Source organism: Mustela erminea, chromosome 3 (assembly GCF_009829155.1).
Source record: "Mustela erminea isolate mMusErm1 chromosome 3, mMusErm1.Pri, whole genome shotgun sequence".
Classification (NCBI taxonomy): Eukaryota; Metazoa; Chordata; class Mammalia; order Carnivora; family Mustelidae; genus Mustela; species Mustela erminea.
The window spans coordinates 113,146,080-113,167,150 of NC_045616.1; the positions used below are offsets into that span (position 1 = coordinate 113,146,080).

A 21,071-nucleotide genomic window follows, 5' to 3' on the forward strand; every position below is an offset into this window, starting at 1 on the left:
ATATCCTGATTCTCCACCAAAATAAATGTACTCTGTTATTAATAATAATGTGTTACATCTAGGTTTTATTATCTATAGCAGTCGAGAACTCTTAAAAATAAGACACACAAATCTCTCCTTCTTTACAAAACAAAACAACAAACAAACAAAAAGTTTACTTGGTCATTTAGTATTTAGGTATCACGATGTCAGTGTTCATTCTTTTCTTTTAGCTTAGCCAAATAGAAATCACCCGAGAGAGAAAAGGGTCACCCTATCTACTGGCCACCTTAATTCTACTCCCTAGGCCCAGAATTCCACTTCGTGTAACCAGCTTTGGACTGACTCTCTTCTTCTTGAAACCTGCCTCCCTCCCTCCCCTCTTAAGTCAGTCTCTCACCCCACTCAGCCCTCGTCCAGGCACAGTTTGCCCAGCTGCTAATTTTCAAGTTCCTTGTTGTTCTGAGTGCAACTGCATTTTGGCACATCACATGATGCCTGAATTGCTATTGTCAAGACTCTTCTTTTACCCTCTTTATATTGACATAGCAAATTTAAGGTGGTATCTTGTAACTGTGGGTATTAAGGAGCATAATCAAATGAAGTTACCTGAAAATGTCTCTGGCATATATAGCAAGTGTTATCTACTGTTTTTAGTTCTGGTTTTATCATGAATTCATCTGTAATTAAGCTCTTATTATGAGCACAATTCAGTAATTAATCCCTTACTACTAGTTCATGCCTAGTACAGTTTAATTTTGTATATATTCATATCAGAACTGTAAATTTTTTATAGTGTCATGACTTCTTTTTTTTTTTTTTTTAATAACCAACTTTTGTAGCAACATGGACGGGACTGGAAGAGATTATGCTGAGTGAAATAAGTCAAGCAGAGAGAGTCAATTATCATATGGTTTCACTTATTTGTGGAGCATAACAAATAGCATGGAGGACATGGGGACTTAGAGTGGAGAAGGGAGTTGGGGGAAATTGGAAGGGGAGGTGAACCATGAGAGACTATGGACTCTGAAAAACAATAGTGTCATGACTTCTAATTCTCTGTATGCCCCTAAGTAGAAGCAACGAAAATGGTACTAGCAACAGTCTATGATATCATGATGCCATTACAGAAATCCTCTAGGGTTACACTGTCATACCACTTAATAGATGGAGACACTGAAGCTTGTGTAGCTTACAGTGATGGAGCCACTGTTCAAATTGGGAATTCACCTACTGTCATTTAAGTAGTAAGTGGCAGAACCAAGATTTACACCCAGACACCTGGCTCCCAAACCTACACACCCAGCTAGTATGCTCCTCTTCCTTCTTCATCTCTTGAATGACCACTTTGAAACAACTTGGTAATTGACAGATCTTTGGAAAGATGATCATTAGCATGGTGAATGTCAGAGTACCTCTGATTTTTGGGCATCAAAATTATACCCATTAGGAACCCATTGGAAGATATCTACGAGATAGTTAAACTGTGAGACTTGAGCTTTGATCAAACTATATTCTCATCTCAGAGCATAACCTGATGATCGTCAGTGATCTCAAATGGCTGTAAATGACACACAGATTTGGGGGCCATGATGCTTGTCAAATGATGAGCCATATCTGTTTGTAATCCCTCTCAGATAATGTAATCTCAAAACCAGTTCTCTTGGCCACGCTGATAAATGCAACCTAGCCCACATATCATAGTGCCTTCTATAATTAGCACCAATAAAGACTTCCCATTTTGATCATCATTTCTGATTCTTCTTCCTTGCAGATGGACCCACATGAGAACATCTTACTGAGCACTCTTGAGATAAAAAATGAAATGGCCACATCTGAGGCCGTGATGGGACTTGGAGACCCCAGGAGCACAATGCTGGCCTATGATGCCACCAGCATCCAGTACCGGAAAGCCGGCTTGCCCAGGCATAGTTTCGGCCGAAATGCCCTGGAACGACACGTGGCACAGAAGAAAAGCCGCCTGCGGAGACGTGCCTCCCAACTGAAAATCACCATCCCCGACTTGACTGATGTGAATGCCATAGATCGGTGGTCCCGCATATTCTTCCCAGTGGTTTTTTCCTTCTTCAACATCGTCTATTGGCTTTATTATGTGAACTAAAACATAGCCTCCCATGGGAAGCAAGGACTAGATTCCTCCTCAAACCAGTTGTACAGCCTGACGTAGGACTTGGAAAACACATCAATCCAGGACAAAAGTGATGCTAAAATACCTTAGTTGCTGGCCTATCCTGTGGTCCATTTCATACCATTTGGGTTGCTTCTGCTAAGTAAACACTAGGTCCTTGTGGTTTTCCAGTTGAAATGCAAGTGATTTGTATACATGTTGGCAAGACTGTGTCTGAGTGTTCCACTTTATCTGCCTAGTGTGCAGGCTATACAGAGGGCAATTATTTAGAAGACATTCTTAGAGGGCTCAGTAGCATTGCCAGTCATTTTTCTGAGAAGTGGTCATACCCAGATACTCCCCATCTTCATTTCTAACGTTGGCATGCTGTTGAGATGGCACTGTGCTTATGAAACATTATTTGCAATGCCATGCAAACATGCTTACTGAAGATGGTCTATGCCTGGTCTTATTAAGGTGATAATGGTGTCATGGGAAGATAATTCCCACTGGATTCCAGAAAGTTCTCAAGTAGTTCAAACAGGATAGGGAGACTGCAGACAAAGTCTCGGTAACCAATTTGGCCAGTCTCTGCTTGAGCGTAGGGAGTCAACACTGATGTCTTCCATTGTGATAGTTAGAAATGGGACTGCTGAACATTATCATGCATGGTGGCCAAGAAATGTTTCTAAAAAGCTGTTTCCTCGGTGGTTAAAATAAGAGTTAATAATCCAGAGCAGAGTGAAAACAGAAGTGACTGTTGTAACAAAATTAAAGCAGATGAGCAGCATGACCCTTATCAGCCCCACGCAGCATCTGGTTTATACATATTTTGTACACAGCAAAAGGTCCAGTGAGAGAGATTTTTTTCCCCCAACTTCACAAGCTTTTGATAGCAGATCTAAAGAAGTTTTTACAGTTTATCTAATCAAAAGACAACCACAAAATAAAAAAGTTAGCAAAATTAGAAGTATCTTAGATGTAGGTTAGATTGCGAGTCATTCAAATACACTAACATAGAGCACAGACAAAGCTAGCAAACAGGTTGATCCTCTCAGACAATGTCAGCTGTCTCTATAACATTTCCCTGTAAGTTTATTTCTGAATTTAATAGGGTATTTCAAAAGAAGGATTTGTTCGTTTCTTTAAAGGATTAATGGTCCTTTCCAGCTTTTCTTGTTTCTGAAATCCTGATTATATTCTTAGGAGACAGTCAAAGTAAGGCTTTGAAGAGATTGATTGAACTACATTTCCTTATGTGCAGTGAAATTCACCTTTGTATTTTTCATAGCAAACAATACTTAAAGGATTATGTGCACAAGTAGAGTTAGTTTGTGGGTTTGTTGGATTTGACTTTTTAAGGATGCTTACATAGTGTATGTTGCAACTGACCTAATGAGAGAAAATATGAAAAGTAGTGTAGCATAGGATAAAAACAAAGCCACATTAACATGATGAATGTTATGAGCCTCAGTTGATATTATAGAAAAATATGTAACTGATAGGCAGGCATGATGTATTGTTTTTATCCAATTTTTGAATTATGTCAGTGTGATGCTTTCTATACTAATTGGACATATGCATTCATATGTAAGACAGTAAAGAGAATAAGCTAATATATTTTATTTCTATCAATGTGAGGTTCATACTTTGTTTTCTTGGAGAAAATAGTGAATCGCTAATTTCTCCTTAAAGTTTGATTTGATTGAATTTTTTCTTGGAGGATGACTTTGCTATTTCTATTTTAAAAACAAAAAACACTTATTTTTCAAAGTAACATCCCTAATTGTGCATAGTAGCCAAGGCCAGTATTTGCCTGTGGATTAAATGTATGGTTTTTTTCCCCCCTAATAATTCAGCAGCTTGGAATATGATGGAGTTCTGATGCCCTCCTATTCCAATTTTCAGAGATAGGGGGTAAAAAAGGGTTTAGCATTCAGCTTTCTAAATTTTCTCCAAGATGGGAGGTATTTTTTTTTTCCTTCACCAGCAAAGGGAACTCTGGCCTTTATTTTTTGATTATACACTTGAACACCTCTGAGTATGGTCTTTGGGCAGAATCCAACTAAGTTTCTGTTCATAGGCTCAGAGTAGAAATTCCTCAAGCTTCTCCAGGGATACGATTTCTCCTAGGCAATCATTTTGGGGCATCACTCTAATAAAGGTGCCTGTCCCTTGTTGCCAGGGGTTAAAGTTTGAGTAACATATATCAGGAAGGAGCATATCGATAACTCAGGTGCACAACTCCAAATTCCATTCTGGAAAGGTTTTTCTAGAGACAACTCAGAGCCCAAGTCTAGAAATGGGCTCTTATCTGCAATTATCATAAAAGCCATAAAAATCCTTGATATTGTCATTTATGGTTACAACAAAATTTCAATGTCCAGGGAAGTCACCACAGTAATCTAGATCAAAGTGAGACAAGAAACTTTGCAACATGAGCCTCAAAAGCATGTGACCAGGGATTCATTTCTGCTCACAGTGACAAAACAAAACAAAACAGAAAAAGGAGAAACATGGGAGCTTGACACAGATGCTCTAGAGCAAAATTCATATATTGGCATTCAATAACCACATAGGTAGAAACGACTGATTCATCCTGCCCAGAGATATCAGTAGATGTAGAATTTAATTTTAACTCTATTTTTATTGTAGTTGAATTGGATTGTAGTCACCAAATTGAGGGCGGGTTGGGGAGGGGTGCTAGATCTTATAAATCTTTGAAGACCAGTCAGCTTGATATCCAGTGGTTAAATTTAAGGACCACAAAAATGTGTTTTGGCAATTCTGATATGGTATTACTATCACTTTATACATATATATATAGTTTTCTTTTGATTATGAAACAGCCAGATAGCCAGCAATTAAGGTGTTTTTCATCTTTGTGAAATTCATAGGCAAATTCTGACTCTAAAATGCACAGTCTAAATGAAACCTTTGATCTCAATCTGTATATATATATTGTACATGACTGCTAGTAGGTATGAAATGCATTTTCAGAATTGAAAACTCATGCAACATAATCATGTGTTTGCATAAGGAATGTTACAATTCTTTCTACTGCAATTTAATAACAGGGGAAAATACTTAAGCAGTGCCATCTAGACCTTTTCTCTTCTCATGTCTTCAAAAGCAGTGCTAAGTAAAAATAATAATAATAATAATAAAAATGGTTTATGAACCAAAAGACTTTACATTCTAGCATTAGGAACACAAAAAGTCTGTCAGCTTATAAAAAAGCACAACACATAGAGAAAGTTCAGTGGAATGCAGTGGGAAAATGAATCATGTTCATTTTAAGCAAGACCTGCACTAAATTGGCAACTAACACAATTTCCATTTTCAATAGGTAACTGTGTTCCAGTTTTATGATTAAATTCATCCTCAACAACAAAAACAGCAAAACAATCAATAAATACAGGTCTTACAACATATCTACATGTATATATGTGTATATATAGATCCATGTAAACATACATACATATATATGCATTCATATGTTGGAAAACAAAAGGAGTAAGCTAATATGTTTTATTTCCTTCATTAAACCAGTGTATGAGTATTTTTAATTGGCAGCCAACAAATCAACATATTGAAACTAGTAATACAGGGTCCTGAGCATTTCTCTATCAGCAGATCAATGCCTACAGTTCTTATGAACCATTGCACAGTTTGACACTACAATAGTACTGTACCTCAGAACATCGGGAATTAACTAGTTCTCACATTGCTTGTCTACTTGCTCTCTTTTTCAAGGAAACAAATAACATTGTCTATTGGTGATTTAAAAACAAAGTCTTAAGAAAACAGAAAATGATTAAAAAAAATTCCTCCTTGAAGGAGGTAAAAAAAAATAAATAAATAACTAAACCCCACCATGTTGGTTAGGGCAAATACTCTTAACTGTAGCAATCATGCCATTTTGCTAAGTGTACAGAGTCCATGTAATGTGAGCAACCATAACTTTCACTGAGCGTGTGTAAATATTAAAACAGATTTCTTAAATATTTTTAACTTCTAATTTGTATTTTATGGTAAGGCAACGTGCTAATTCTGTTTATGGCTTAAGTTCATGTGTTATAATATTATGTAAATAATTCAACATGCTGTAAATGACTAGTCAATAGATACAAATAATTGTTTAATTTTTTCTTAATTTTTATTTATTTTTTACTAAGTACAGTTACTGCAGTGCCCCAGCAGAGTAATTTAAACACCCTTTTGCATAAATGGTTTGGGATCCCAGACAGAAGGGTTTCAATTTGTTGTCACACACACAGCCACACACATGTACATGCACATGCGTGTATACACACACACACACACACACACACACACATTCAAACACACATACTCTCACTTTCCGCTCACTTGCTCCCACTTTCATCCCCTTTATGGGAAATGCTGTAGTGTTTATGTAGTCAATGTAACCACCAAGAGATAGCCTTAGAAATGGAAATGGGAAAAGCAGAAGTGATCGTTGATAACTTGGTAGAGTTTTTTATATGTCAGAGTTCAAGAAACCAAAGGTTGTAGCTTAAATCTCAATTTTAAAAGAGTAAAAGTTTATATTGATGGCACTACAGGAAATAAAAGTGCTTATTATTCATACCTGTTCCAGAAATTTATTACACATAATACACACAGACTTTTTTTTTAATAATAGCATTTTGTCCTTAGATAGTATTATTCCTTTTAACCAAAGACTCCAGAATTATTAAAAAACAAAAAAGGAAAGAAAAAAGGAAAAATGGGAGAAAATTTAAAAAAAAAAAAAAAAGACTGCTTTACACCAAAGGTTTAAAAAATATTTTCCAAATACACTAGGAACATTGTAAAAACTAGTAAGGAGCCAACAGAATGTGAATTAAGATACTGCCCTAAAGAAATCATTAAAAAAAAAAAGCAGCAACACCCTTAAATAATCTGTTATGTGAAAATTAAAATAAAACATTTCTGTGGATATATGCAAAATTCTGACATCAGATTTTAATTTGCTTTGAAAAGTCCTTTTGTGATAAACATAAATAGATCCAAAATGATGACAAAACTTTGTGTTTTTTAACTTGCAAAACCAACTGTCTTCTCTCCTGTCAACTGTCTCCTAATCTGATGCCCATGTGTGTGTCCTTGTAGCACCTGGAACAAGTTGAGAGTTCCATCAGCTTGTATCTCTTCCTTTTCAGTTCAGCAATTTGAGTTCAACCATGGTCACTTTAAGCATAATTATTCCAAACAAAGTTGCCAATGATTTAAATTCCATCGCATTTTCAAAATTTTATTTGCATGGGTGTTTAAATAGTTCTGTTATGAATATTGTCCCTGCACAGTTCTGAATTGTCCTTTTATAAAAAATGATATTCTAGTTTCTTCACAATGTAGTGATTATCAGCCTTACTAATTACCTTGTAGCCTTTCTTAATACGCACATAATGCACATTTTCCAATGGCTAGAAAATGCAAAACACAAGTGAATATCATTGCATCTATTTTCATGTCTTTCTAAAAACAGAACTACTAAAATCTCTGGGATACATGAGATAGTAACAAATGAGGATTATAAATGAGTAGCACATAAGAATTATTTTCTTGAATTTAAACTTACTACAGCCAGTTTCAGCATGTAAATATATAATAATGTTGGCTAGTGTGTAATTCTTGAACTAAGAAATATAAATAAAACTTAAAAGGACGTGTGTGTGTAGTTTCATTGGGTTCAGATACATACATACATATATAATCTCTTAGTAAGAGCCAGTTTGTAGAATCTCAGCTTTTGCAAGAAGCAACAGAAAGCTTCAGAACTTGGTACTTGCTGTTGGGAAGATTTGAGTTGGAGCTCAAACTTGTCACATATTAGGTATATGACTGTGCAGCTACTTAATCCATCTGTAAAGCAATGATACAACTACACCTCCCTCATAGGGCTGTTATAAAGATGAAATGTAATAACCCATGAGAGTCCTTAGTACCCTACAAGACACATGGTAAGTGGTATGTAAACAATAGATACTATTGTTTTTGCTTTTGTTAATTATCATCTCTAGAAGAGTTAGCATATATATCACAAATTATATTATATATAAACTCACAGTAATTATTAAATGTTCTCTTAGGTATTTTGTATGAAGGATAATTAATTTAAAAATTGGCTTTAAACATGAAACATGGTAAACATTATGGTAAACATTATTCATTTAATATTCAATACATATCTGCTAGAGACATTATGCTAAGCTCTGTAAAAATTTAGTACTTATTTAATCCTTACATATTCCTCAAGTAAAAAAGACACTCAAGATCAGAAAGAGTTTGCCTGTGAGAGTGGAAGGACTTGAATTTCTACCCAGGCTGGTCTCATCTCCAAATCCTCGTAAATTCTTTCCACTTTACCATTAAATATGGGCAACCAGGCTTATTCACCTTTCATTCCTTTTGGTCATTTTCCAAGAAACATTTGCTCAGAGCTTGCCATCTACCAGATCTTGTATTAGTACTGGAAAAACAGAGGTTGAGCATACAAAACCTCTGCCCAGTTAGATTATGTGGCACCTCTCAAATGAGTGGGAACTCTCCTAAAGTAAGCAAATCATTTGGTGACAAGCTTAGTGATTTTCACCTCTCGTGACTTTAGAATGTCCCAGCAGCACCCGATAGACACTATATGTAAGGGAAGCATCATGTCAGGACACACTTGTCCAATAAAGTTAGGATTGAAAGGAGCTATTGTGACCAAAGAATGAATACCACCAAAAAGACCCAATTATGGAATGAGTGAAGAACCAGTTCTTCTCAGCTTGCACTGTATATTGCAAATTATGTAAATCTAGACATGTAAAAGATGTGCATTTGCAGTTGATGCTGCAGTTTCTGCATTCGATCCAGCAGAGAGAACACAAGTATGCTCAAATACATGAACATGTTCACATAACTGGTGGGCTATGTGTGTGTGCACACACATAAACTCATGCAAGTAGCGGGATGATGAGAGAGCTATGATCCTATGGGTGTGGCTCATGGTTTGTGACTTATCTTGGGAAGAGAAAGCCCCAGACATTCCCCCACAGAAGTGGTGATCATAATGGGTAAATTCCCCTACTCATATTCCAAACTACTATGATATATTCTTTTTTATTATTAACATATAATGTATTATTTGTCCCAGGGTACAGGTCTGTGAATCATCAGTCTTACACATTTCACAGCACTGATGATAGCACAAACCCTCTCCAATGTCATTAACCCAGCCACCTTATCCCTCCCCTTCCTATCCCCCAGCAACCCTCAGTTTGTTTCATGAGATTAAGAGTCTCTTATGGTTTGTCTCCCTCCCAATCCCATCTTGTTTCATTTTTTCCCTCCCTACCTACCACGACCCTCTGCCTTGCCTCTCAAATTCCTCGTATCATAGAGATCATATGATAATTGTCTTTCTCTGATTGACTTATTTTGCTTAGCATGGTACCCTCTAGTTCCATCCACGGTATTGTAAATGGCAAGATTTCATATCTTTTGATGGCTGCATAGTATTCCATTGTATATATATATATACACATCTTCTTTATCCATGCTTCTGTTGATGAGTATCCAGGTTATCTCCATAGTTTGGCTATTGTGGACATCACTGCTATAAACATTCAGGTGCAAGTGCCCTTTGGATCACTGCATTTGTACCTTTAGAGAAAATACCCAATAGTGTTATTCCTGGCTCATAAGGTAGATCTATTTTCAACTTTTTTTAGGTCTTTTTGAAAAGACCTAGCTCTGGATTTCTACAGTTCTATCTGTGAACTTTGTCTTGGCTGGATGTTCTTGCTAATCTTCTGAGAGAGGGCTCTGTTGCAATGATTCTGAAATGTCTTTGCCCGAGGCAGAATTGTCCCGCCCTTGCCAGGAGCTAGGCTAAAGCAATCTGCTCCGGTTCGCTCTCGGGGACCTTTTGTTCCCGAATGCTTTCCATTCGGTTTTGGAGGAGGGGAATGAAAATGGTGGCCTCCTAGTCTCTGGCCATAGGAGCCAAGAGCTCAGGGCCCCACTCCTCAGTGTGCCCTCAGAGACAAGCAGTCAATCCCTCCCATCTCCCTGGTCTCCTGCCATGCTCCATGCCCGCCCGCTTATGACCGAGCATTTCTATCTCCGGTGCTTACCCTGACTGGAGTCTCCAAACCCAGCAGATTCCTGCAGTGCACTCCCATGCCACTCCTCCTGGAGGAGGAAGGTAAGCCTTGCTGGATCTGCCACTTGTGGGGTCTCTGCTCAAAGAGTACTGGTCTGACTGTGCCTTGGACCACGGTTTAAGATAACCCCAAGCTGAGAGCACCCTCCTCAGCTCTATCTCTGCAGCTGGCTTCCCCACTCTGATACCTGGGAGCTCTGCTATCTTCAGACATCCCGGTCTTTTTGTGTCCCTGTGGGTCCTGAGACCACACTGTCCCCCCAAGGCCTCCACCCCCGACTTAGCATCTCAAGCAATATCCCTCAGTGGAGCAGACTTCTAAAAGTTCTGGTTTTGTGCTGCACTGCTCTACCGCTTGCTGGGAGCCAGCCCCTCCCCCCGTGGTCTCTCTTCCCATAGGTCACCTCAGAGTCAGTTCTCTGCATGTCCTACCTTCTGGAAAGTGGATGATTTTCTGTTCCTAGAATTGTTGCTCTCCTTCTTTTCTATCTCCTGTTTAGTTTATAGGTGTTCAGAATGGTTTGATAACTATCTAACTGAACTCCTGGAACCTGATGATATTTCAGTCTCCTGCTTCTCCACCATCTTGCTCCTTCCCAATTACTATGATTTCTTTTTTAGGACACTTCAGATACCCTGGCTCTCTTCTGAGACTTTTTCTAATTCTGAAATATCACACATCATTTTTCTTGCAGAATATCCCTCTAAACCATGAAATCTTCCCTCTAGAATAATACCAGGTTAGTAGGAATACTTCTCAGGGATATCAACAGGCATAATCAGTCCATAATCTTTGATTTCCTCAAGCAGACAGCTACAAAATAATATAAAAGCATTCTTATCCCCATGTGATGTAATGTGTAATGTGACAGAGGATTAAACAAATGTTCAGCCCTCTTCCACTTTACCCACCATGGTACTAGAACCACTCCATGGTTCTAGAACCAAAGAATGATCATAGGGTGGTAAGTTCCATATAGTCCCAGATGATTAGGTTGGAACTAATGGTCAGTAGGGTAACAAAGAATGGTGGGTCTCCTTATCAATGTATTGATTTGTATGTATTCTGGTCTTTTCTCTTGTTTCAAGTAGCTAGCTAGGACATTAGCATTCATTTATATATTTATTTTTTCACTTCAGATATTTTTATAAGAAAGAACAGAAGAACATACTCAGAGACAATACTTAGTGTTAAGTACTAAGGAAAACGAATGTCTTTGAGGGTGAAGAGAAAGAAAAGGAATTTCTTTCAGATTGGACAGAAGGGTAGTTAGCAACATGGCAGTAGAGATTTGCACACAGTTCAGTGGTGATGACCTGAGGAAATGAAAGACCTCAGGGAAAATGGTATAATGAACCTTGGGAAGGCTGCCTCTGGCACTGACCTAGACATGTCCATAAAGTAACAGAGTCTTGTGACCATGGTGAAAGCATCCAACAGGCTGCAATATATCAGAAGAAAAGAAACATGTTTTTTCCTAAATAGAGTCATTTAAGAAATTAGATTCATTATTACATTTCCATCTGGGACCTACTGTGCCCTTGGTCTCTCAACCCCAGAAAATAGTATGAGAAACAACAGGATGAATTTGATGCTAGATCAGCAATACACTATTTCTAGGACTAGCTGGTACAAAGTGGGCATAATTGATTTCAGTTCTGAAAATTAGAAGGCTGACAAGAGATAGAAAATTTGGCTACATAATGAATATATCTCCCATTCTATGTTTTAGAAACTCAAATGTGTATACAGCGCTTTATAGGATTATAAAAAAAATAATATAGACCTAGCATAGCACAATGGGAGTGGTGGGGGCTGTGGGTAACTGGGGAGGACACACTCCATCTAAAGGCAACCACTATTAAGTCCCATCCAATTGTTGTCTTGAGAAATTGCAAGCTCAATGTTGCCAAATTTATCTTAGAATGCAAGAAACCCCAAAACACTGAATCTTTTAATTTCTTTTTTAAAAATATTTTATTTATTCATTTGTGAGCAGCACAGAGAGAGATGGGTAGAGGAAGAGGGAGAAGCAGAAGTAGGCTCCCTACTGAGCAGGAAGCCTGATGTGGGTCTCAATCCCAGGACCCTGGGATTTCCCAGGACCCTGGGATTTCCCAGGACCCTGGGATCCTGACCTAGCTGAAGGCAGATGCTTAAACAACTGAGACACACAGGTCTCAGTCTCTTTTAATTTCTGGACAGGTGCTTATTGTCAAAGAGACACCAAAACTTTTATCTTTTCTATGCCCCAAATCCCATGCTGATGTTCTACTATCTGTAATCCTAGGAAAAACATTACAAACTCCATGAAAGTGTTTGCAGATTGAGCAAGGCTCTATGCCATTATAATTGTGACAAGATCACCTTTTTTCCCTTTCCCACAGGGATACCTTATAAATGAGGTAAAATGAGAATTTTTTTTTTTTTGGTGCTCTCTACAAATAAAAAAGATATAGTTTTTGTTGTTTTTTTTTTTTCAGTATAAACAAGTACAGAAAATTGCAACAGAATTTTTCACAATGCAAACGTGATTGATTACTTTTAAGTCATTCCCTTTAAATGTCATCGTCTCTTTTCTCTACCCTCTGACTTAGAAGACTCCTACCCTCCCCCAGCACTTCCCAGACCCATCTAGCAGTGGATGAGAACTTAACTGAAAACAACACACAAAACCAGGCAAGGAGGGCTTTCGGTGAAGAGCAAAGAGTTATGAAGGAGCAAGGAACTTTTGTGAGAGATATGGAGAGAGAACGGGGTGGGGGGGGCAAGGGTGGAAGCTCAACAGAACTCCAGCACTACAGAGTATGCAGTGGACTTAGATTCTTGACTAGGTCAACAACTTCAGAGATAAGGCCTGGGACTAAATGGGCAATAGATTAACTAAATGGGCAATAGAAGCTATTTACAAATTCCATCTCCCCAAAGACCCCGTGGAGAATGGAGCTTAGTAAATGAACCTGAAATGAAGAACTAATCTGGAAACTTCTGAGGTGAGGCAGCAGAGTAAAAGAAGAGAACTGTACATGAAAAGGAGCAGTCTGAAAATCACTAGTCCACAGTGGTGGGTCGAAGAGCCTGGTCCCACCCATAATACTACTGGAGAAGGACAAAAGAAGGAAGAAAAAGAAGGGGCAAGGGAAAAATTAAGAGAGAAAGGAATTTTTTTTTTTTTTTTTAGTGTTCAATAATTTATCAGTTCTGTATAATATCCAGGGAAGGAAAGTCTTTTAAAAATGTTTTCAGCACTTGACACCACCCCCGTCTGGTATGTGATATGAATTTAATTCTCAAAACAACAGCATGAGGTATAAACCATTGCCATACTTATGTTACTGAGGACAAACATAACATGGCCACAATTGGCATTGCATCTAGATCCCATGCCTTTAACCCTTATTTTCCTGCTACAAAATACACTGCATAGCTTCAGTTAGCTGTTGGAGATACAGTACTTTTAAGAGTGAAGTTAGAAATAAGGCCAAAATCTTCAGGGGAAAAGAAGGGGAGGAGTGTTTACTCCCAAACTTCTATTTTATGTTTATAGTTTTACACTTTTTCCATGTTATTTTTTGAAGCTGAGAATTGTCAAATGCTAGATATTTTGATGTTTTCCTTAATTTATTTGGGTGAGAGAAGAAAGTTGTTTCAAGAAATCAAATGAGTTACTTTAACACATGTTCCAAGGGGTTCTGAAAATCCACTTTCTTGCTTTCTCTTTAAATAGGTTTATCTTTTTTCTGTCATCATTTAGAACAATTTTGAATTGTAAAAGCAATACTTCTCAACATGGAAGATGTTGTTATTTTTTTAAGTCCCCATAGTAATGGCTGAACATTTCCTCATAGCTAGGACAATACGGAGAGAGAAAGCACACCTCTTGGTTATCTGGTCAACTGAACATGAGGAAAACTGGTGAGGAGCCTGAAGCTTCCCAAGAGATCAAGAGACTTTCTGGATGTGCAGGCAAGAAATGCTCCTTAAAGTTGTGTGAGATTTGTGGCAGGGAACCATCAGGGTTCTTGGAACATCAATAGAGAAGTGGCCCTGGTTAGAGCTTCCATTTCTCATTCTGAATGGACCCAACCTGTCTTGAAAAAGAGAGAGAGAGAGAGAAAATGGAAAGATTTTTTTTCTTCACCGAGTTTTCTTTACTTGCTTCAAAACACCCTTGGAGGGATTGAACAATTTGAGTTGGCAACCTTTCAAAGTGGCTCGCCAAATCCTTATTTATTCATTCTTATTTCTCATTCTACTTGCCAGGAATTCATTTGAACATTTTAGAGAATATCTCTGTATGTATAAGACAAAACTACTGATGCATGCAAAGTACAAGATGATTAATAAATAAAAACTTTTAAATGTTTTAGAAGTTTCATTTAAAATTAAATTACAGGGGTGATCTTGCCAGTTTGAAATGAGCTTTTCCCATTTCAGCTTTGGCAGATAATAAGGACACTGGCTCCTGGCTCTGGTTCTTGTTCAGGAGCAGTCCTAAAGAACTTGGGACAGCCTCTTTAGAATCCTTGGTTTAGAGTGGGCTGGGAAAAGCAAATAAATGTCCAGGGAGCCTCCCAAACTCACACAGTATATGCAGAGCCTGGGGGTGGGGGGACCCTGTTTTCAATTTCCCCTCCCCAACTGTGTTAGTCAGGGTTCCCCCAGAGAAACAGAGCCAACAGGATGCATGTTTATATATAGAAAGAAGGATTTATTTTAAGGAATTTGCTCATGAAATTATGGAGTCTAGCATGTCCAAAATCTGCAGTGTGGACCAAGCAGTCTGGATTCCCAGGGAAGGGCTGATGTTACAGTTCAAGTCCAAAGGCTCTCAGGCTAGAGACCAGATAAGATCCAAAATTGTGGTTCAAGTACAAAAGCCATCTGCTGGCAGAATTTCTTCTTGCTCAGGAACGGTCAATCTTTGGTTCTACTCAGGCCTTGACCTGATTGGACAAGGCCCACACACAATCTGGAAAGGCCACTGATGTAAATGTCAATCTCATCTGAAAGTCCTCACAGAAATACCCAAAATAGTATTTTACCATGTATCTAGGCATAATGGTCTGGCCAACTTGACACATAAAATAAGCCATCACACCAGCCCATATGCTATAAAGCAGACAAGGTAATGTCAAAATGCAAATTAATCACGTCGTTTCCCTTTTTAAAAACCTTCAAAGTTTCTACTCTATCCTTAGGAAAAGCCCCAACTTATCCTGGTTCTCGAGGTCTTTGCGATCTTGTGCTTATTTCTAGACCTTGCTTGTTCCATCCACACTTGAATCCTAGGATCCCACCAGGCTGAATTACTTTCAGTTTCACAGAGATACTAGTTGCCTCCAGAAACATAGTGTTTCTTCTTCCTGAAACATTTTCCCACATCGCCGAAATCTCTCCCTCATTAATTTCTATTCATCTTTTCCACGTAAAAATTTAGACATCACTTCATCTGAGAGAGCTTTCCGGACTCCAGAGATTGATGATTAATTCCCAGCAGCCTGCCTGGCACATGGCATATGCTTAGCAGCTATTTGTTAAATAGCTGAATAAAATCCACACGTTCTGCAAAACCAAGAGTAATCCTGAATATGGTTAGGTATAGTGTTAGGTGACAGCATAAATTATTTCATAATGGACATTTTTCTCATGGAACCAACCTTCTTGGCACTTTTTGGGTTTTGCTTTTACTTCAGTGACTGCCCCTTCTTGAAGTCATTTGCTGGTTTCTCATTAGACCCCAACTTCTTCCTGTTGAACTGCCTTGTATCTATATTTTCATTCTATGCTTCTTTCTTAAACCTCAGGCCCTTGCTTGGCATTATATTTGGATGTTTACAGGACCTCTCAAACCCAAAATAGTCAAAACTGCTTTTTCTCCCAAAATTGCTGGCAACTTCAGCTACTCTAGCCTAGATACCTGTAGTGGTTTTTTTGTTCCTTTTCTTCTCTCACCTTACATACAATTCATTAGAAGATCATGGTGGCTACAACTTCAAAATATATCTAGAAGCTGGTCACTTCTCACTCTCTCTACCTATTACCACCCTTCTCTGAGCTACCACAGTCTTTAGCCTGGCCTGTTTCAACAGCCTCCCAGCCCATCTTCTTGCTACAGCCCTTCCCAATCTATAGACTGTTTTCAACACAACACACAGAGTGATCCTTTTGAAAGGATCATGGAATTCCTCAGCTCAGAATGCTGCAGGCCTCCTCAATTCAATCAGAGTAAAAGCCAACTTTTTAAACATGTCCTGAAAATTCATACACAGCCTGGTTCTCTGCACTTGCTCAACTGAGGCTGAATCTTACTCTTCCCCTGACTCTCTGAGCTCCAAACACAGTGACCTCCTTGCTCTATCATGCAGCGCTTTTACTCTGTTCACTCTGCCTAGAACCATCCTCCCCCCCACCACAGAATACACTTTATGAATTCCCTCAACCCCTTTCAGTCTTTCAGTGAGTTCTGTCCTTACTAATTTATTTATTTTAGTAGTGACTTGTCCTCTACTCCCTAACTATATGCACTCAGGTTAGGTATTCCTAAGCCTTTCTCTTGCTCTACTTTTTCTCCATCCATGATATTATATAGCTAAATTACCTATTATGCTCTTTTCCATCTGTCTCTCTGGCTAGAATGTATATCCTTAAGGGTATGGGTACTGTCTTTTATTTTTCACTGATATATTTTAATGTAGGAAAGTATCCATAGTACTTATTTTATACTTATTAAAGGAAAAAACAAATTACTTTAACAACCAAGTACTCTTCCAGACATGAAGCCCAGTATTGGGGTGTTTATTGAAAGAATATTGTCTTGGTCATAAGAAAGATTCTAATTTAGTTAAGTTTGGGAATAGAACCTAGTGACCCTATATTTTCCATAAAAAACCTAGGTATTGTCATGACCACTAAAATTTTTTAATACTGTTGAAAAATTCTCAGGGTCATGGTTTGGCTTGACAATGTCAGTGCCCCTGAAAATGTTCTGAATTCCCACATTAGGGTACTGGCTAAAAATTTTGTTTTATCTATAAATCATCAGCATGTCTAAAAAATGTCTTGACAGAACAACAACAACAAAAAAGGTTCTTGATTTTTTTAAATTAATAATAATGATAATGCTTGGGAATGAGCAGGACTTAATAGGAAAATATTTTTGCATTTAGGAGAATAGAGATGCCCCTAATTTCTCTCTGAAAATAGAGATTTCTTCATTATGGGAACTTTTCATCCTGATTTTTTTTTACCCCAAGCCTCATCTTTCTATGTGTTCTATTTATTTTTAACTCGTGATTTTCTCTTCCCATGCATGACCCTGACACCTATTAGAAGCAAAAGGCTGACAATGAAAATGAGACTGTGATGTTTGATCTAGGGTATAAATAGAAAAGCCCACAGCTTACACAGAGAAACTGAATAAACAGCCCTTAACTTGCTATGTGACCTTAGGAACTCCATTTAAATTCTCTAAAAGCTCAGTTTCCTCCTCGGTGACACAGAAGAAAAAGTCTTCTAATATGAATGTGAAAACATTCTATAAAGTATCAAGTACTGTATGCACCCAGATACTATTGGTATTATTAAGTAGTCATCTACATTTATAATGGAAACTTGTTATGTTTTCCTTTCCCTGTGTTATTAGAGATAGTAACTTACCAAAAATTAGGGAGGGTTAGCCATGACGGCAATTCTTCCTGGATGTAGGCAATAAGGAGACACATTGCCTGAAGAATTTGAAATAATAATAAAATTGACAGAAATTTGGTCTTTTTTTTTTTTCATTTTCATCAGAAGTTCACAATGCTGAAGATGTTGGAGATAAAATGCTACCCTCCTTCAGATTCCTTTCATTTCTCTGACTCTACTTTAAGAGCTACCTTCTCCCACTCACAATCCCTATGATTTATTAGAGCTCATTCCCCTGTGGACTCCAGTGTGGGCACATGACCCAGAAATGATCAGTTATTTTATTCTATCTACTTGGCCACAGTGATTTTTGGAAGATAAATAAGTGGCCAAGTCCATCTAATCAATAGCATGCAACCCTATGACACAGATGTGTGGTACATGGGATATCTCTTTATTTTAGCTGGAATTGAGAACAGGGTGGGACATACATGTAGCACATCTGGAAGCCCTCCTGCCAGGACAAAGAGAGTCTGCCTGGAAACTGAGCCAATATAACTGAAAGCAGAGACAAGATAAGGGAAGAGTGAGACCATGTCCAGATGGCATCATTGGATCATGTGGAAACACATGGACCTGTACTCTCTACAATTAGATAGGCTGATGCTAGTTTGATTTGGGTTTTTATCACTTACATCTTGAAGATCATAAGGAAAAAGTGTTTATTAAAATGAATTTGATTTACATTGGGAGGCATGTGAGTGGAGTGTTAGCTCATGTCAGAAGTAAAGTGAGTAGTGTGGGCCAGTCAATGAAGGAATCCTGGGTCCTTGTGCTAACCCATTTGTGAGTCTCAGTTTCACCTCCTACAAAGTAAAAGAGGGAAAGTTAGAAGAGATGATTTCTGGATTATTTCAAACTCCTAACACCAGGAGTTTCTAAGCATAGCTCAGGCATACCTTGGTACATGATGGAAATTTTGGAAACTGATTCATAATTGAAAGAAGAAGGACTGTGAATCACCTGCCAAAACATCAATAAACCACATAAGACATTCTTTCTACAACACATTATGACACTGGATTGATAGTATGGACACTTTGAGGTAATTAGCATGACTTTGGCTGACATACCATCTCAGTCATTTTACTGCTTTCACCATTGTATTTTGATGTCAAAAGCACATGAGGCCTCTGTATTTACAGTTGTCCTGTTAATGCATTATAATTACAGATGTAATCAAAAAGAGGAGATTGATTTTTTTGCCTAAATGATACCTTTAATCACTTCTGAATAAGGCATGACTCCAATTAGAGGTATCTTCAGAAAATCACACCTAATAGCATCATTTATTAGAATTCTAAATAGGAGCTCTTTGTTTCAATGTCATCTCCCTTTAATCTGTTTTCCTAGGGAAAGGCATGGTTTCCTGCACATTATGACGGAGGGCAAACTTCTTATAATTGGGATTCAGCATATCTGATCTTAAACCAGATAAATCACTGAACATGTTTTTCTCACTTAAAATAAATTCAACAAGCTGTTTTGACAACCTACCAAATGCCAAGTAGTATAGAAAAATATGGAAGTGAGCAAGTCTTCGAACCCATCCACAATACATTTAGAATGTCATGGAGGATGCAGATGTATGAGATAGCATATGACTAGCTGAGAAAGGGAAGTATATTTCAGGCAAGAGGAATATCCTGGGTAACTATTAAGCCTGGTGAATAGAAAATGAAAGATTGTGTTTCAAAATTCAATCAAGTGAAGATGAGGTCATACTGGGTTAGAATGGGCCCTAATCCAATGATTAGTGTCCTTAGAAGAAGAAATTTAGACGCAAAGACACCAAGGAAGATGGCTATGCTAAAATGGAGGCAGAGACTGGAGTTACAATGCTGCAAGCTAAGGAATGCCAAGGATTGCTGGTAAACACTAGAAGACAGGAAGAAAGGAAGGATCCTCTCCTAGCCTGGAGAGAGAATGTGGCCCTGTCATCCATCATGAGAAAGGGATGTCCCTGGAAGTCACAGATCCTTCCAAAAGTACAAAAAGAGTAGGTCTGATATCAACTCACCGCTGCAGAGTTACCTCAGCAGACAAGCAGACCCATAAGCAAAGAACTAATGGTTGCCACTGGGATTTAAGGGTTTTTTGTCATCTTGCATTATTGCATTAAAAACAACAACAACAACAAAAACAGCTATTACATTGGTCTAGTATTTTCCCTTGCTTTTTAAACTTCTTATCCCACCCCATCATCTGTTTTCAGTTTTCTCTAACCTTCCCAGAAGAAGCAGTTTTATCTGCTACCCAACTTCTTTTTACCTAATGATTCAACACCCTATTATAGATACTTAAATACTCCATAATCTCTTATTAACAGATATTAAGAAAGGAAAGAATTTTTCCTGAATCTGTATGCCAACATGCCTCATGAGATAAATTCCCGTAAGTTTCATTTTTTTTCTCATGGAAATGTATTTCTCCCAAACAGTAAGACCTTTGGCAGAAGTAACTACAGTAATCATGATGAAGGTCCTGATTCTCTATGTGTCCTCCGGGCCTAACACTATGCCTTATACCATGCAAGAACTCAGCCAGTATTCAACAAAGAAATATGTGAATAAGAGAATGAGTATGTTTTTGCTTTTATTTTAAGGCAGAAAATACATGAAAATATTTAAGGTGTCTACCTTAGAAGATCAATGAAAAAAAAAATGGAAGAGGTAAATTGAAGCCTGGCTCTAGCTCTTATTATATGAGTTTCTTGGAAAATTTCTTAATCACTCCTCACTTTCTTTTTCCTCCTGCAAACAAGGAATCACAAATAACATTAGGAATCTCATGAGTTTCTTTGTGAAGATCACGTGATTTAATTACTGTAGATTATTCAGCACATAAAATAGGGACTAGGTAAATACCAGCTACCTTTGTTACTGTTGTTATTTATTGTTACATCACAGTTCAGATCACATTCTTTTTTCTTTTAATCCCATTAGCATACCCTTTATGATAGTTAATGCATTCTTTTAAAAGTCTGCTTTCTTAGTCTTCCTTCCTCTAACTTTTTATAATCATTATTTGTTAGGATTCTTCAAGGGTAAGTAACACAAACCCAACTAAAATTATCATGAGTCATAAAAGGTAACTGA

At 37.8% G+C, this 21,071-nt stretch overlaps 1 protein-coding gene across 8 annotated transcripts in view; it reads left to right on the forward strand.

Moving 5' to 3' along the window:
• GABRB2 (gamma-aminobutyric acid type A receptor subunit beta2) overlaps nt 1-5,122 on the forward strand; it is a 239,180-nt gene extending 234,058 nt beyond the window's left edge. For 7 of the 8 annotated variants that reach the window (XM_032337114.1, XM_032337115.1, XM_032337120.1 and 4 more), the window contains one exon: nt 1,754-2,101. In XM_032337114.1, the coding sequence (XP_032193005.1) occupies nt 1,754-2,101 (348 nt within the window). Of the gene's footprint in view, nt 1-1,753 lie in introns of all 8 variants that reach the window. The other variant, XM_032337113.1, reaches the window with a different exon arrangement.
• Nucleotides 5,123-21,071: the final 15,949 nt, after the last annotated feature.